Source organism: Acanthochromis polyacanthus, chromosome 3 (assembly GCF_021347895.1).
Source record: "Acanthochromis polyacanthus isolate Apoly-LR-REF ecotype Palm Island chromosome 3, KAUST_Apoly_ChrSc, whole genome shotgun sequence".
NCBI classification, from domain to species: Eukaryota; Metazoa; Chordata; class Actinopteri; family Pomacentridae; genus Acanthochromis; species Acanthochromis polyacanthus.
Window position 1 is genome coordinate 38140199 of NC_067115.1, and position 19277 is coordinate 38159475.

Here is a 19277-nt window from a genome sequence, read left to right on the forward strand (position 1 = left end):
TGGATTAGACACAGAATAATTTTAAAAGCTGCTGAAGAGCTCGGCCTCTTGTGTGTGCAGCATTTATCAACAGATTACGGTAATTAACCCCCATGTTTTCTTAACATCCTGCACACTGCCCTTGTCCTAAGGGTCAAAAATGACCCGCCTCCACTAAGCCTCTAAAATAAAGCAGCTTAATTGGATTTTCAACCCCAAATCTATTTTACACGAAAAAACAACCTGTCATGCACACACACTCTGTGAATGCCTGGGATTTTCCCTCTAATTGTTGCTAAAGGTACTGCATAGGTGTAAACATTATTTTTTTTAGCAAGAGATAGTACTTGCATACCCTAAGAAAGTACCAGAAATGGGTAGAAAGTAGCTTTAAATGCATTTTTTGAAGGGAAACAACAGTGTGCTATATACTGTACAATGGAATTCAATTACAAAAACTTAACTACAAAATTCTAGTCTTCTCACATCTTTTGAATCCTTGCTCCCACCCACAAGGAGCATAACTGATGACAATAATAAGAATAAAATAAAATAATAGAGGCAATGTTTCACTTCTTTGATGTTGAGGTCACTTTAGGAAAAGTCATCGAATGTCAAGTTGAAAAAATGTCATTTTGGGGTTTTCTCTGCTATTAAACATAATGCCCGGGTCATTTTTTACCCTAAGACAACACAGGGTTAATATATTAACCTAAAGAGTTATTTGATAATGAGTAGAACATCCAAAAGGATTCATCAATCGCTCTCCGCTAAGAGAAAAAAGTCCAGTCCATGAGTGGTCACCGACAAGCCAGCGTTTTGTCGATCCTTGTTTCTCTTATCAGCTAAGTATCCTTTGTGACATATCTTACTTACACCATGGGTCGATCGTTTGATATGACAAAATAGTTTAAGTACTCTTGATTTAATAACTGATGTGATTGACTTCAGTTTGGTCATGTTGAGTAGTTCATTGATTTGAATATGGTCACTGAGGGATTCAGTAGTCTCATGATGTGGTCCTGAAACACAGTGAGACTTTGGAGGGATTTTGTTGTCCAGTCAAGATCATATAACGCAACTGGCACAATGTAAGTGTCAAAGATGTTGGATTTCAGATGATAAGGAACTTGTTTGATGTTAGGAGTTGTTTATTTGTATTGAAAGCTGCTCAACCTAGAGCAATGCGATGCTGCACAGTGACTGTTTCATTGTTGTTTGATGACAGCTTGTGATTGAGATACGATAATTCACTTACTTTAGGGATTTGTTGGTTGTATATTGTGAGTTGGAGATTGACATTGTTTTTGCCAGTTGCCATGCATTTTGTTTTTGAGATGTGGATGTGTAAGGCGACCTCTAGTACATATCTGACATTTTCATTAATCTGCGGTATCAAAATAACAAAGCAAATCAAGTGCTCGACTTGCTTTTCAGCCAGAATTAGGAACTGTATTCGTCCTAAGATAACATCTGCATTCGAAAGTTTTTGCTAAAATGTTATAAGATCATGTTTGTGTTTTACAATCCCAATCTAAAAAGTAGGCTGTTTCATTTGCATTTTTGCTCATTTAACTCTGCGGTAGTCATTGCTTCTTTGTTAGTCTCCTCTTTTTACAAAATCAGTACAGATGATCAAAATTTTGCACACAGTGTATGTGATATATTTTTGAGCCCCGCACATGCACTTTGATTCAGCTTCAAGAAGAAATAATCTAATCTGGTTGTCATTACCACAATATTTCAGTAATGAACGTTCATTATACTGAATACTTAACCATTTGTAAGTATTGGGAGTTACCAAAGAAACAACTTATTTAATGATAAGAAACTGAAAACATGCACAGCCACAGTGCAGAATTACAATACAAACATAAGAACTAAAAGCTTATGTTGATGGTGATGTGGAGGTGCTGAGGTATTTGTCTGGCGCATTAACAGGAATGTGACACCGGATTAATAAATCACTAATCTCATAATCTTATCAAGCATTAGTAACTGATCATTTGTTTTTGCCTCACCAAAAGTCCCGACAGAACTGTATTTTCAGAGCTGTTTTTAATGTTTTTTTGGAAACAAATGTGCGTTCATAACTTCCTTGAGATAATTAAAGTAAATCTGCAGAAGAACAGAATGTATGAGTTGCAGTAGCTAGTTTTGAATTTTCACAGCTATTAATGACAATGAGAGAGACATACAATTACACTCAAACTACATCAAAATGCGCTAAAAATGCTCAAGGCAGCACATCTCAGACACAAATTAAGTGTGAGATAAGAGGCAAACCACCTCAGTTAAACTATAACTGAATATTTACTTACACTTTATGCCAGTGAAGATTGTGTTCAAATATTTTACTTTGAAGCCATGTGGTTTGAATTCCCTTCTTTGAAATGGACCCAAGACAAGTTCAAGTTGGGTTAAAGGTCAGACTGAAAAGTGTCCAATATTCAAAATATTATATTTATGTTTCTTATTTTTTTTAATATAAAATTTTCAGTCAAGGTTATCCGACTTAATTGAATGAAGTAAAACATCCAATCTACTGGGCACAATCAGTAAAGTTCACTGCAATTTTTCCTCTATCCTATAATTTGGAATCACATCAAACCACAATAATTAAAGAAAAGAAGTTTGACGGGTGGTGTTAAGAATTTGACATTGAAATAATTAAAGCATTTTTGGCTCCCAGAGATAAGTAACTCATCTTCATTTAAATTTTCGAAAAGTTTGATAAGAGTGAAATTTATTCCTTCTCCACTAATGGCCATAAAAACTGAACCTGCTGCTTTATTTTACTTCTATTTTTTTGTCAAAGCCAGAAACTAATGCAGTCAGTTCTCACTGTTTCACCATAATGATCTGTGCTTTAGGAAATAAAATTAAATAATCAACACATTTCTTGGCTTCCACAGCTCTCTACATCAGTGTAGTACTTTAAAAGTGAAGGCCTTTGAAGCAGGACCATTGAGGGCTCTGAGTTGTGGATAACTAAGTAAAAATAGAACTAAAACCATTTAAACTTTTTGGTGGAAAAAGTGAGCGTTTCGTCGGTGGAGGAAGAAGTGTTTTAAGTGTCAGGAGAGCAGTCCAGGCTCATATTCCATTCTGAGGTTTTCTGTGATGCTGCCGTCCATTACGTGCTCGTCTGAGTTAGTGGTGAGACCTAATGCTTCACCAGCCGATTCTAGGCTATGATAGCTCGTGGGCTCTGCGCCATGTTAAATGCTGTTCTGTGTTTGCTTGGGGAGCGGGAGACTGTTAAATGCTACAGTAGACTTAAGCATTAGGACTTACCTCTTGTTGAATACTAAAGTAGTCTTTGTTAGCAATGGGAGCCAATGTCTGCAAGCTAAATGCTATATTTCTCTGTCAGTCGTGGGAGTGTAGAAAGTGTATGTTCGAGTAGTGGATGTGGGCTTTGGGACCTGTCTCTGTATTCTAAAACTGAAGAGCTTTCAGTGCTTATGGGACCACTGCTTGTTAGTTATTAAGGGACCTGCCTTTACGTTCTGTCGGTGTCAAGAGAATTTTCTATGCGACGTCTTTGACTGTCTTTACCTGTGAAACACACATTAAGACCATCGGGGAAAAAAATATAATATGCAGATGGAAGAATATAAATCACATTTGAATATTTTGGAAGCTTAGTTTGAACAGCTACATTTTGTCAGCCGATGCGTCCATGGAAATGACTCGAAAACACATGAGGTCAAGAAAAGTCAAAGTCTTGAGTGTCGTTCAGGTCCTGTCGTCAGGGCAATACTAACTAGCCAGGGTGTGCTTGAGTGTGTGACTTCTTTCAAGTTCATGCAATTCTATACCATGGATACCATGAATGAATTTGTTTTCGTTGTTGCACCCAATATGAGCTGCGTTTGTATTGCAGGAGACAGCTACATTTGGCTAACTAGCCAATTAGCTTCTAAGGCTTCCGTGGATAGACCTTGGGCTTGGGCTAAGAGTTTACACCACCGATGCTAACAGCTTGATATTTCTCTACTAAAGGCAACATATTCAGACATCCTCGAAGATATAGTGAAATGCAGGATTCTTTCATGCTCACCACTCCAGCCTCGCTTTCTTCACATCGATCTGCATCCTCATCCTCGCTTGTTGGCTCAGCCTCTTCATCAACAGGTGGCCCCTGTGCCTGTGATGGACCGGCAGCGGCTACAGCAAACATTTCTGCTATTGTTTTACTCTGTCTGGCCGACGCTTCGAGAGCTTTTCTTCTCTTTTCTCTGAGCTTTTCAGCCCCTTCTTTACGTTTTTTGACGTTCTTCTCTATCTCCAACTGCCTGGTTGGGCTTTACTGCACACACCTCGATATCAAGTCTAAACTCTACTCAGCCCAGAGCTGTCACCTGAGAGCGGGGCTGAGCGTGCGTGTGGTGTGACGCAGGTGGGCCTGCATGGCTGTACAGGGCTGATGAATGGTTGAACGCTCATCCCATTCGTCCGCATATGGATAAATAAACAAAATTATTTAATAAATACCAGTGCACTGGCCCAGATGTGGACCGGCCCTTCGGTCAAATGACCAAATGAAATAATGTTCAATCCGTCCCTGTGTCTGATGTTACATGTGCGGCTTACTCTTAGGCTTGTAAAATTGTTATTTGCAGATTTTCTAAAGTCACAGCAGAGTTCAAACAGCAGGAAATCAAAGTTTATGTGTAGAATAGAACGTGGCATTGTTACTGGAGATAACTCAAAAATTGTTATATCCTAAGCACCTCTCTCGATGGATGTTCCTCTGGCAGGTTTATTTTGATGCTGGTCAAGTGACAGCTTCCTCTCCAAGGCTTGTATGTGGATTTCCTGAGCTAATGCTTTGTTGGGGGATGGATTAAGACCAGTGTTTGTTAACAATTGGGTTTGCAGAGCATCTGCTGAGCATTTACAGGGAATTAGATTGCAGCACCAAATGTGCCTTGTTTATCAACACACGTCTTTAGTATAGTTTTGATGTTTCACCGGGCCTTGTTTAATGTGCCAACATTTCATCCTCCTACCCTAGCAACCTGCAGTGTTCAATTAATCCTAATTACACAGACAAGGTCCAACACCACAGGTAGCATATGAAAACGCTCCTTTGCTTGGATTGTGTGATTTTTCTCAAACATTGTAACATCCATCCCCCCATCTGTTTTTTTCCCACTACTCCGGGGTAGAATTGGTGGTGGCAGCAGACTGAGTGCGGTGTTCCAGATGTACCTCCCCCCAGCAACACTTTTCACTTCCTCCTGGAGGGTTCAAAGGCAGTCCCAGGCCAGATAAGATGAGTAATCCCTCCAGCGACTGTTTTCTGGGTCTCCTCCCAGTTGAACCTGTCGGGTAAACCTCCAAAGGAAGGCGCTCAAGAGGCATCCTAATCAGATTCCAAACCACCTCAACTGGCTCCTTTTAGCTTCTTCCACATGTCCGAGTTCCTCACCCTCTCTGTTAGACTGAACCCAGCCACCCTGTGGAAGAAACTCATTTTGGCTGTTTCTGTCCACAATCTCATTCCTCCAGTCACCATCCAGAGGCCATGACCACAGGTGAGGGCTGGAACGCAGCTCGACTGATAAATCAAGAGCTTTGCCTACCAGTTCAGCTCCCTCTTCACTACAGTAATTCAGTACAATACCTATATTGCTGCCGACGCTGCACCAGTTCATCTATCCATCTCATGCTGCATTTTCCTCACGCTCTTGAACAAAACCCCAAAATACATACATAACATCTGAAATGTCTACACCAGTTTATGCTGCTGTTTGGTTTGTGTTGACATTATATGCTGTGTAACTCTAGGGTTATCGTGTGCACTTTTTGTTTTCTGTACAAGCTGTTTTCACAACAGAAATTTTGACTTGCTAATACAGTAAAAGCTCAGGTGTAATTATTGATACTAACAATGGCTCCATTGCATTTAAATGTTCCAGTAATCAGTTACACCAGGGCAACGGCACATTGAGACTTAATCGTGATGTAGCAATCATTAACCGGAGTTATTCATAGTTGTGATTTTCTTGCTTTGACATACTGTGAAGAAAGGGCATGTTGGCTTGAATATGAGACAATCTGAAAACCATCCCTGTTTTGGGTCCGGAAGAAATGCATGAAAATATTGCAAACTGCACTTGTGCATTTCTTAAAAAATGAGAAATCTCTCGAATCATTTGGACAGCTGATTATGTGAATTCTGATTTCTCAAATATCTTCTTAAAATGCCCCATGAAAATATTCCCTTCACTTCCTGCATGGTGAATGAGACAGCCGTGACGCAGAGTTTATGTAGGATTTTACTATTTAATGTTCAGTTTGCTAGAAGAATATTCACATCAGTTTCATTGCGATGGTGGGTATCTGTAACTTCCTGTGGCTAAAGCATTGTCCTCTGTTGTGTTTACCGATCCCAACTTAGCCACAGCAAATACCTACAGATATAATTTTCATACCAACTTACTTTTTAGTGTTTGAGACCTCAAAGTGCAGCTAATCGAGGAAGACCTTTTTCTGCACTGGTAGCCAATGGATTTTGATGTTTAATTCATCAGAATGATCAGCTGTGTTTTAACTGCAGTGAGCTTCACTTTGTTGACAGAATTTATTTTGCCGTGCTAGTTTGTTTGCACTTTTGTGCAGGCTTAAGTGGGATTGTACTCAGCAGCATCTGGGGGCCATACTTTGTCAGGCCAACTTAATGTAGCTGCTCCATCTTAACTGACCTACTGCATTAAATATTCATTTGGCACATTGCTGGCCTCATCGTCCTCATCCTCCTGCTTACCTCCGTCTATTTCTCATTATGCTGTGTACTTGTTTTATCCTCTTCTTTTGAGCCACCTGACATCATGCGTTCTTATTTCACTCTTTCAGTTTTTTAGTATTTACTCGCTCATACTTGCCTCATCCACCTTTGTTAATTGCAAGCTCAGCTCTTCCTCCTGTGGCCCACACAACACAGTCTCCCATTTCAAGAAATGAGTCAGTTCGTCCCTCATTAGCTTTAATCTGTACGGGGCTTGCTACACTTTCATATTTTCCTAAGCTGATTCCTGTAAACAAAAACGAAATGTTACATGAAATGCCATTTGTGTTTGAGAAGCAGAGGAAATAAGTGGAATACTGTTTTGGTTTTGATGGTGTATTATTCATCGGGAGGATGGCTCGTGAGTGAAGGCGTATTTTAGGGGCCCTTTGTGAGTGAACACATGTGTAAGTGCTGTGCACATGTTCATGGATGGATGTGGAGCTGTACAAGAAGTTCACTGTATTTGTATAATTAATGCACAGTGTCATCAGTAAATCTCTAGGTATGTGGGTTATAATACATTTGTGGTTGTGTGTGTATGTGCACGCCATCATATTTGTGCATTATTCATATGTGAGCTTCTTGGTGGACTTGTGTGATTTGATGAGAAGATGCAGGTCTGTGTCAACTTCTCTTTACATCCTTCATAATTTAGCAACCACACCAGCGACTATCATCTTCCTTTTCCCCCCTCAGTCTTCTAAAAAGACTTTCACCTCATTCATTCTACATTCTCCTCCTCTCTGGATTGTGATGTTAATTAAAGGGAAGTGAGTGGATTAGACCACTTTGACAGGTGTAAATATTAAACATGTTAAGAGCATGTTATGAACATGTTTGGCATCAAGCACTGCCTCTCCAGCGTGTCAACATGTCAAGGTCTCTGCATATGTGCACATATGAAAGCTGAATATTTCAGTCTTCTTTCAGTCATCGATTACTACTATTATCCAACCAACAATCTTGAAACTCAACAATAGAAAATCAACAAATCAGCATATTTGAAAACCAGGAAGTCTTTGCTTGATCAGTACTCCAGAGTTGTTTGAGGAAATGCTAACATAGTAACCCAAATGGTGTCACTTCCTTACGATGGCAGAGACCCGCCATCGCTGCAAATAAAACAAACGCTGCAAACAAAAACAAACGCCGCTGCAAATAAAAGAAACGCTGCAAATAAAAAGAAACGCTGCAAACAAAAACAAACGCCGCTGCAAATAAAAAGAAATGCTGCAAATAAAAAGAAAAGTCGCTGCAAATAAAAGAAACACTGCAAACAAAAACAAACGCCGCCGCAAATAAAAAGACACGCTGCAAATAAAAAGAAATGCTGCAAATAAAAAAGAAACACCGCTGCAAATAAAAAGAAATGCCGCTGCAAATAAAAGAAACACTGCAAACAAAAACGAACGCCACTGCAAATAAAAAGAAATGCTGCAAATAAAAAAGCCACAACGAAAGTGGATTACTGGGGATTATTTTTGCCGACACACCGGTGTGAGAAGAAGAAGACAAAGAAGAAGAAGTAGAAGAAGAAACAAGAACAGGAGTACGACTTGGAAAACGAACAAGAAAGTAAGTGAAAATGATAGTGTTTAATGTCACTACGTCTAATTTTTAATGTGTTATCTGGTTAGGCCATGTAGCCCCAGGTTTGAAGGTTTGAAGTTGAACTGGAGGATGCTGGTGTGTTGTTTGCTTCGGCTAACGAGAGGACAATCGAGTTTGGTAACTTTACTCCAATATGCAGCAAAACACAGTTACATGTACCACCGCACGCTCTCACTCCAGAGCAGTGTCTACCCCAGACAAACACACAGATTCGGTCCTGGCTAGATTTGTGCCCTGGGCGAACCATCCTTTGCCGCGCAGACAGAATGAATGAGTCCGGAACGAAAACACATCCGGGTGGAAACAACTGACGGCTAACAACACACCGGCATCCTCCAGTTCAACTTCAAACCTTCAAACCTGGGGCTACATGGTCTAACCAGATGACACATTAAAAATTAGACATAGTGACATTAAACACTAACATTTTCACTTACTTTCTCGTTCATTTTCCAAGTCGTACTCCTGTTCTTGTTTCTTCTTCTACTTCTTCTTCTTCGTCTTCTTCTTCTCACACCGGTGTATCGGCAAAAACAATCCCCAGTAATCCACTCCCGTTGTGGCTTTTTTTATTTGCAGCGGCGTTTTTTTTTGTTTGCAGTGTTTCTTTTATTTGCAGTGGCTTTCTTTTTATTTGCAGTGGTGTTTCTTTTTATTTGCAGCGGGCTTTCTTTTTATTTGCAGCGTTTCTTTTATTTGCAGCAGCGTTTGTTTTTGTTTGCAGCGTTTGTTTTATTTGCAGCAATGGCGGGTCTCGGCCACCGTACCTTCCTGGATCACTTTTGAATCAACACACTTCCTGTAGTTTTGTGCACACATTATTTGAATGACAGATATGTGCTCTTTTTTATATTTCAGTCAACCAAATCATTAAACCCACCTGCCTAATCTTGTGTAGCTCCCTGTCCAGCCGCTATAACAGCTGTGAATCAATAGGGTTTGTACACGAAACCTGTGGGGATGTTCTGTGGTGTCTGTAAACCTTTGGGGTACTCTAGGTTGTAGAGGGGGCATCCATGGACTCATTGTCATATATATACAGAATATACGCTGCTCAAAAAAATTAAAGGAATAATACATCATATTTCAATACAGGGAAAAACAAACTGGATATTTACATTGATATGGACTGGTTAATGTGTTAGGAATGAAAAGATGCCACATTGTTTGATGGGAATTGAAATTATCAACCCCCCAGGAGGGCTAAATTCAAGACTTTCCAAAATCAAAGTGAAAAACTGATGTGGCAGGCTAGTCCATCTTGCTGAAATTCCTTGGCAGCAACTCAAAATGGTATTTAGTAGTTTGTATGGCCTCCATGTGCTTGTATGCATGACTGACGATGCCGGGACAAGCTATGAATGAGACGACAGATGGTGTCCTGGGGTATCTCCTCCCAGAACTGGACCAGGGCATCACTGAGCTCCTGGACAGTCTGAGGAGCACCAATGTAGGGTCTGACAATGGGTCAAAGGATTTCATCCTGATATCTAATGGCAGTCAGAATGCCATTGCCCAGCCTGTAGAGGTCTGTGCGTCCCTCCATGGATATGCCTCCCCACACCATCACTGACCCACCACCAAACCGGTCATGCTGAACAATGTTACAGGCAGCATAATGTTCTCCATGGCTTCTCCAAACCCTTTCATGCCTGTCACATGCACTCAGGGTGAACGTGCTCTCATCTGTGAAAAGCACAGGGCACCAGTGGTGGACTTGCAAATTCCTGTGTTCTATGGCAAATGCCAACTGAGCTCCACGGTGCCAGTCAGCGAGCACAGCGGGCACTAGAGGACTCTGGGCCCTCAGACCACTCTCATTACATCTGTTTCTGATTGTTTGATCAGAGACATTCACACCAGTGGTCTGCTGGAGGTCATTTTGTAGAGCTATTGCAGTGCTCATCCTGTACCTCCTTGCACAAAGGAGCAGATACCTGTCCTGCTGATCGGTTGAGGACCTTCGACAGCCCTGTCAAGCTCTCCCAGACTAACTGCCTGTCTCCTGGAATCTCCTCCATGCACTTGAGAATGTGCTGGGAGACACAGCAAACCTTCTGGCAATGGCACGCATTGATGTGCCATCCTGGAGGAGTTGGACTGTCTGTGGAACCTCTGTAGGGTCCAGGTATCGCCTCATGCTACCAGAAGTGACACTTCCCCTAGCCAAATGCAAAACTAGTGAAAAACAGTCTGAAAACATTAGGAAGGAAAAAAATGTCAGTGGCCTTCACCTGTAAACTCATCCCTGTTTTGGGGTTTGTCTCATTGTTACCCCTCTAGTGCATCTGTTGTTAATTTTATGAACACCAAAGCAGCTGAAACTGACTAAAAAGCCCCTCAGTTACTTACTTGACCAGATCAGTATCCCACATGTTTCACTGACTTGATGCAATACTTAGATTAAAAAGTGTTCCTTTAATTTTTTTGAGCAGTGTATCTCCTTTGTGCCACACTAGTTGTGTCCTTTTCCACAGTGTAAGCTGATCCGTTTTGTGTTTTTTAATATTAATTATTATTTTTGGACTTTGTCATAGACCCAAGGTTTCCTCACAATTACATTTGGACCCTAAAAAGGTGTAGGGCACATGAAAATGTGTTGTAATTGCTACACCTGATTTGGATGTAAAAACCCTCAAATTGAAGCTAAAATCTGCACCCATTTCAAAGCCATTGTGGTAGTGCACAGAGCCCAAATGTTGAAAACTGTGTCATTGTCTAAATATTTATGGATATAGCAGTAGGGACATCACATATTGTGGTGTAGATGATGATTCTGAAGCTTTGTCACCATGTTGTTCTTCTTAAACTTCATATTATGTGGAAAAAGTGGATCTGACTGAGAACTTTAAGGCTAACACAGCAGCATAATGTGCTTTATCACTCTAATTGAACCACATTTTACATAAATGCACATTATGTCCTGTGAATGTCTTTCACTTCACTTGTCTGTGGCTTTCATGTTTTAAAGGTGGTTTAAATTGTTCCAGTTAATGTGGCTATTATATGTAAATGTTATTGATTGTCTGACAGCTTGAACATTATTGTAATGCAGTAACGTTGCTTGAAAACCACATTGATTGGTAGAATACTGGAACTACAAAAATACAGCCCAGAATTAAACAGATGCTGACCGATTTATGATTGATTTATGATTAGGTGCAGACTGATTGTACACTCATATATTTTATGTGTGAGTTTACAGCTGCACTCTTGTATGTAGGAGACCAATTGCATTGTCAGGGCAGAGCTGAGGATGCGCCTGTTGCCACACAGTGGGATATCTTTTTCTTTTCTAAACCTTAGTACGGTACAAAACCACACAGACACACAGACACCTACAGTTGCACTCAAATGAAAACAGTGAGATAGATCTTTTTGAAGTACAATTTCATCCTCTCTCTGTCCTATTTTTCTCCTTTTTTTGTGTGTGTAGCGGTGACAGCAGAGGGAGGGGAGTTAAACCTCTGTGGTGAGATTTTAGTTAAACTGGAGGACAAGACCAGAGTCACAATACGAGGTTCACAGTACAAAAACAGCACAAGTGATGGTTGAAGACAGGCTCTGACAGCTGATTCTCCATGTGTGCTCACGAGGGCTTTGATGTTTAATGTGTCACGTTTTTTGATTCCCTTAGCTGAAAGGCTGTTAGAGTATGTATGGCGAAGGGGGACCGATTGAGGAGGTTTGATGTTGGTGTCTCTCTCACTCTTTCTCCCAAGACTCTCACTCCTTTTCCACTTCTCCCAGCAGCAGGTATCTCCATCTTCTCCCCTCTCTCAGCCTGTTTAGTCCCCCTCGCTCTTCTCTCTGGTGCTTCTCTCTGTCTCTTGTATCCCAAGGGGGGAAAGTCAGATTACATTTCATTGCAAACATACATTCTGCAATCATTAGCAACTTATTTCATACTCACTGTGGGCTTCATTCTGCCTAATGGCTGCTGTGGTTTTCTCTCTCGCTGGCCTTCAGTTTTCCTCCCAATGCTGAGACTAAATGATTAAACTGTGTGTGGCATTGTGAACTAATGCTGGAAAATTGTGAGCTTGTGATTTCAAATGAGACAGCCGTAGAATGGCTATTTTTTATGCAGTCGGTATACCACATTAAAATTATGTTTTTATTATGTATGATTGTTTTTTGAGTCAGCGCACTAATGCAACACCGTTAACTGGTACAGCCTCAGTGTTACCTGTCAAGACAATGCACAGCTCTCTGTTATACAGGCAGCTGAGCGTTGAAGTGAATCAAACCTGTGAGTTATGAGGGAGTTAGTTCCAACTATTAGGCCCCCCTGGAGTCGGCAGTCACTCTCTTGCAGCGCAGTCTCACTTGTTGACTGAATCTCGCTCAGTTTCTCGCTGTCTCTTTCCCATTTTCGTTTCTTATTTGTTGTCTCTCCAGCACTTACACTCGCTCTTATCTCCCTTCCTTTTGCGGTCTGCCTCACTGATTGAAAAATTGAAAATGGCTCTAATTCTATTTACTTCAGCTCTGTTCTTTTGTTTGTGTGTGTGTGTGTGTGTGTGTGTGTGTGTGTGTGTGTGTGTGTGTGTGTGTGTGTGTGTGTGTATGTGTGTGTGTGTGTGTGTGTGTGTGTGTATGGCGTCAGAATCGTGTCAAAAAGCGTGCGCAGCTATCAACTGAATGTGTCACACGCGTGCGTACTTTGACGCCTGTGCGCCTGACGCGTAATGCAGTTTCCCTATTGACTTATAATGGCCTCCCGTTCACGCGTGCGTTCACGTGTGACCATTGCTGCGCACCGGCAATCACACTACGCGGAGCAGTCACCCGTAGAATTCATGCGTTTTTTTTTACAAATGCACGCATTAACGCTCACATGAAGATAATAGAACATTTCAGTCACGCGCTCACACGTACGCGGAAATGACGTGCGCGAACTCTGTCACGCGTAACAAAAAGCTGCGTGCGTATGAAGCAGCGTGTACACGCCTGTCTGTCACTGTTTGACAAATACTTTTACGCACTCACACACGCGTGCGGTCGCAATTTCTGATTGTACACAATAGTTGTTGATCTGCACCGTGCGCAGCATAACGCGTAACATGAGCGCGTCGTGTAGTTGTTCGATTCCAGCTGATGGCGCTATTGTTCCAAAACACGGGGATAAACTTACCCAGTTTTTATTATTATTTAAATTAGGTTCTCAGGCTTCACAGCCCCGAGCCACTAGGCTGCAGTTCTTCTGACGTTTATTATTATTCCATAATTCATTTAGTTTAGCTACTTAGCCTCAAATACGTTTGCATCCATTACATAGCGGTTAAACTTCTTTTCCTTTCGGCTTTTCCCTTCAGGGGTCGCCACAGCGAATCAATTGCCTCCATCTAACCCTGTCTGCTGCATCCTCTTCTCTCACACCAACTACCTTCATGTCCTCTTTAACCACATCCATAAACCTCCTCTTTGGTCTTCCTCTAGGCCTCCTGCCTGGCAGTGGGAAACTCAGCATCCTTCTACCAATATATTCACTCTCTCTCCTCTGGACATGTCTGAACCATCTCAGTCAGGCCTCTCTGACTTTATCTCCAAAGCCTCTAACATGTGCTGTCCCTCTGATGTACTCACTCCTGATCCTATCCATCCTGGTCACTCCCAAAGAGAACCTCACCATCTTCAGTTGTGCTACCTCCAGCTCTGCCTCCTGTCTTTTCCTCAGCGACACTGTCTCCAGACCAAACAACATGGCTGGTCTCACCACAGTTTTGTAAACCTTTCCTTTCATTTCAGCTGAAACTCTTCTATCACACCTGACACTTTTCTCCAGCCGTTCCAGCCTGCCTTGTACACGCTTCTTCACCTCTTTTCCACACTCTCCATTGCTCTGGACTGTTGACCCTAAGTACTTAAAATCCTCCACCTTCTTGATCTCTTCTCCCTGTAACCTCACTCTTCCACTTGGGTCCCTCTCATTCACACACAGATACTCCGTCTTGCTGCGGCTAACCTACATAGCGGTTAAACAAACGCAATAAATTGATGATAGTATCTATATTTACCTTTATAGATGATCTTAATTACGAGACAGAGGTCAGCTGTTGTCCGGGAACATCCATGATCACGCTACTGGTGGGACACAACTGTACCGGATTTCAGCTGAAGGCTGCTGTTTTGTGCAAACTGTCATGAGACATTTCTATTGAGATATACCCTTCACTGCTGTTAGCTTTTGTTTTAATAAATTGTTTGAGATGAGGAAATCACTATTGCATGTTTCTACTTAAATGCCCTACTTTCATGATTTAATATCACCATAGCATTAATTTTTACAATTTCCATAAATGTCATCTGAAAGTTGAGTAACTTTTTGTGAGTAGTGTATGTAGACATGTAATGTAAGCACACTTCAATAATATATCTGCTGCAGTAGTGCAGTTTATCTAGTTTGGTGTGACATATGTTGTAAGAAACAACATACTGGTATGTTGCTGATATGTTTCCGATTGAAATCTGCTTGAAAAGCACAACTGATTATCTGTCAAAATGTGTGTACGTAGAAGTGTGCACTTAACACTGAATAAAATCTCTGTAGATTATAGACAAAACACGCATCTTTCATCACAAATATATTTGTATTCACCCAAAGTGCAAGAGTAAAATACCAGTGTACTTAAATAGCTAAGAAGGAAAAGAATTTATAAAAAATATGATTACTTTTTCTAAAAAAGGCAGGAATAGTGGACAATGCAGTTTATTTCTGTGACAGTCGCTCCAGCACCAACACCATGCGTCCCATCAGTCCAGCCAAGGTGTTTGAATTTTCAACCGTCCTCTGGATGTTCTGGAGCATGGCAGTGGTCAGGTCTCGGTGTCTTCAGATCTGTTCCAAGAACCGTTCCTCTGACGTCTCCAGATACTGCAGCAGATCCACAGTAGCATCCTGCTTCCTTTATCCTGCATAAAAGCTCCCAAGCAGCATTAGTTGTCAGTAATTCTTTTCTATATTCATGAACACAGTTAACTTATTACCTCCGCCAGGAGGTTATGTAATCATCGGAGTTTTTTTGTCTGTTTGTCTGTTAACAGCATAACTCAAAAAGTTATGGACGGATTTTGGCGGCCATCTCTCAATTGTACAGAGTCCTTCAAAAAAATCCTGGATCCAGACGGTGATCCAGGTCACCTCCAAATTCTAATCGATTGTTACTTTTGCTCTTCCAGACATTCTGTAAAAATTTGGTGAAAATCTGTCCATAACTTTTTGAGTTATGCTGTTGTAGAAGTGTGTGTGTGTGTGTGTGCGTGTGTGTGTGCGTGGCTGTATGACTGTCTGTGTGTGTGTGTGTGTGTGTGTTCTTGTACTTGTTACATGGTGAGTACCATTTTCTGCATTTAACTATCAAAGTGAGGACATTTTTACAAAGTGAGGACATTTTGACCGGTCCTCACTTTGAAACAGCCATGTTTGAGGGTGAAGACTTGTTTTTAGAGAACAGGTATGAATTGAGGTTTGGTTAGGGTTAGGGTAAGGATTAAGTTTAGGCAATCAGTTGTGATAGTTAAGGTTAGGGTAAGGCTCTAGGAAATGCATTACGCCTATGGATGTCCTCACTAAGATAGAAGTACAAACATGTGTGTGTGTGTGTGTGTGTGTGTGTGTGTGTGTGTGTGTGTGTGTGTGTGTGTGTGTGTGTGTGTGTGTGTGTGTGTGTGTGTGTGTGTGCTTTCTGCAGTTTATTCATCCTTCCAACCATCCATCCATTAGCTATACATTGCAGAATAGAGTAGAATAGAATAGAATAGAATAGAATAGAATAGAATTGTTTATTAATCCCTGAGGGGAAATTTGTTTGCTACAGTAGAAAGAGTACAGTTCCCATCACTATGAATACAGGAAATAAGTAAAAATGTTCAGTTAACAAAAATAAACAATAAGAATGATATAAAAAGCTAAACGTCCTATGTAAAGGATGTACAAATGTTATAATGTTTTAATCCTAATTAGGGTCATGGGGGGAGCTGGAGCCTATTCCAGCTAACTTAGGGTGAAGGAAGGGGACACCCTGGACAGGTAACCAGTCTATCACAGGGCTACACATAGAGACAAACAATCACACTCATATTCACACCTACGGACAATTTTACCAATTTTACAAAATTTTACCAATTAACCTCAGCATGTTTTTGGATCGTGAGAGGAAGAGAAAACCCATGCATGCACAGGAAGAATATGCAAACTCCATGCAGAATAATCCCAGGTCCAGGTTGGGACGCGAACCAGAGATCTTCTATCTGCAAGGCGACAGTGCTAACCACTGAGTGACTGTACAGTCCACATTGAATTCAGTTGCTCAGAAATATCTGCTGACTTCGTGTGCTGGTTGTTGTTGCAGGATGAGAAGTCCACATTCTTCCAGTTTGGCGCAGCCCTGCAGCAGGAGGCGCTGCTGATGCTCGCTATCATGGAGGAGTATGACTGGCATGTTTTTTCGATCGTCACTTCCAAGTTCCCTGGTTACCAGAATTTCATCAGCACACTGAGGGTGACTGTGGATCACAGGTAATAAACACAAACACTTGCATATTGTTTTCATTTTTAACCTCCATTCATGGCAGCTGACAAGATGAAGCACCCTGTATTATTTAATGGTGTATTGTTACAGCTTTGTCCGCTGGGACATGCAGAGTGTGGTGACTCTCGATGCTGTCGATGGCGACCCAAACTCTAAATCGCACATTGCCCTCAAGAGGATCCAGAGTCCTGTTATCCTGCTGTACTGTTCTAAGGATGAGGCTCTGTGAGTGTTTGTGTCTTTAATTTTTCTCTGCTGTTGCTGTCTCTTTTGGCATATGCTGCCAGCTTTCAGCAGTGGATCTGTCCCTTCTCGTTGACAGGTACATACTGGAAGAAGCTCGATCCTTGGGTCTAATAGGAGCTGGTTACATCTGGATCGTATCCAGTCTCACCACCGGCAACCCAGACTTTACCCCTGAGGTAGTTAAGCCCCATATGCAGTAACACATGGCCACTTACAATGATTTGAAAAGACAAACAGTGTTTTTGATTCCCAGCTGCTGCAGGTCATCCGCTACCTTTACTGTATTTCTCCTCGTATTTAATCATTATAGCTGATTAAAAAAATCACAGCATTAAAGGAATACTTGAACATTTTGGGAGACAGGGTGAAGCTCATTTCCCTTTTTGGCAGAAGCAAATGAGAGCGGATGCCAATCTCATATCTTTTGATTAACCCCCTCTACCCTGGGGGTCTCTGAACCGAGACCAGGCTAGATCTGTTATAAAAATGCAATCAACACCATATTTTAAACTTTGCCAAGTGTGGCACATTCACTGAAGAGGCCGCCCAGTACTTCTGTGACTAAAATGGATGTAGCATTTGTTGTGCTTCATTTCTGTTACATCAGATTTGGTAGAGTTGCAGCTGAGAATTTTTAGAACAGATTCAATAACATCAGTGTCAATGACTCATTGTTAAGAGGCTGTTATTTACTCCTTACTTTACACTTTTGATTAGGCAGAAGTAAAAATGTCCATTTTTGCTGCAATTTCTCAAATCTCACTCAGGGCTGGTGATAAAGAGAAGGAGATTTATTTTACTTTGAAATTCTCCTAAGTGCCTCTTTGGGCATTTAGGAATGTTTTTGTTTTTTGATAGAAATCTCAAAAAACACAAAAATGAGTTTAATTATGATGTTGCAAGTAGCATTCAGTTTGCGTCGGAAACCTGTTTCTGTCCAAAGGTAACAAAATCTGTCAGCCAGCAGCACACTATATACACTACTCACAATAAGTTAGGGATAATGTTATTTACATGAGTGCTTTTCCTATTTGGTGAGAATTTTAATGAAATAAGTAACAGTTCCCTTTGATATTACTAATAATGAATGAGAACAAGCACCATTTTCATCAGTGCAATATTTATTACCCCAACAATTTGGACAATAACAAAGATAGCCCCAAATAACCAAAATTGACAAAGTCAGTAGCGGGTGTTTCCACCATTGGCTGCAATGACAGCTTGACAGCGACATACAGTTGTGTTCAAAATTATTCAACCCCCACAGTAGATAAGTGTTTTTGCAAGTTTGACATTTATTCTTCATCTTGTTTATAATCACATTAAATAATGATAAGTCAAATAGACAAATACAACTGAAATTACAACAAAAATGTTTGTAATATACCAATTAATGGCCTTTCTGTGATTACCTCATTGACAAAATTATTCAACTCCTTAGGTATGTATAACTTTAGTACTGAGTACAACATCCTTTTGCAACAATAACATCCTTTAGACGTGAAGCATAGCTTGACACAAGTTTCTTGCAGCGATCCACAGGTATCTTTGTCCATTCCTCATGGGCAAAGGCCTCCAGTTCATCAACATTTTCCAGAGATTTTCAATGGGATTTAAGTCTGGTGATTGCGATGGCCACTCCAGAATCTTCCAGCCCTTCTTTTGCAACCAAGCTGTGGTAGATTTTGAGGTATGCTTAGGATCATTGTCCTGTTGGAAGGTCCAACGTCTCCCAAGCCTCAGCTTTGTCACTGACTGCGTGACATTTGCATCCAAGATCTCCTGGTAGTGAACTGAATTCATAATACCTTGCACACGCTGAAGATTCCCTGTACCTGAAGAAGCAAAACAACCCCAGAGCATGACTGACCCCCCACCGTGCTTCACAGTAGGCAGGGTGTTCTTTTCTTTATAGGCATCATTCTTTCTCCTCCACACATACCGTTGATTCATTGGCCCAAAAAGTTCCAGTTTGGTCTCATCACTCCAGAGAACAGTATCCCAAAACCTTTGTGGTTTGTCCACATGGTTTTTGGCATACTGGAGTCGACTCTTCTTGTGCTTTGGAGTCAGCAGGGGAGTGCGCCTGGGAGTTCTTGCATGGA

At 41.1% G+C, this 19277-nt stretch overlaps 1 protein-coding gene across 1 annotated transcript in view; it reads left to right on the forward strand.

Moving 5' to 3' along the window:
* Positions 1-19277, forward strand: part of LOC110956276 (glutamate receptor ionotropic, NMDA 2A-like) — a 241761-nt gene that overhangs the window by 159314 nt on the left and 63170 nt on the right. The window contains exons 5-7 of the mRNA XM_051945620.1: positions 16747-16913; positions 17017-17151; positions 17249-17348. Of these exons, the coding sequence (XP_051801580.1) occupies positions 16747-16913; positions 17017-17151; positions 17249-17348 (402 nt within the window). The remainder of the gene's footprint in view (positions 1-16746; positions 16914-17016; positions 17152-17248; positions 17349-19277) is intronic.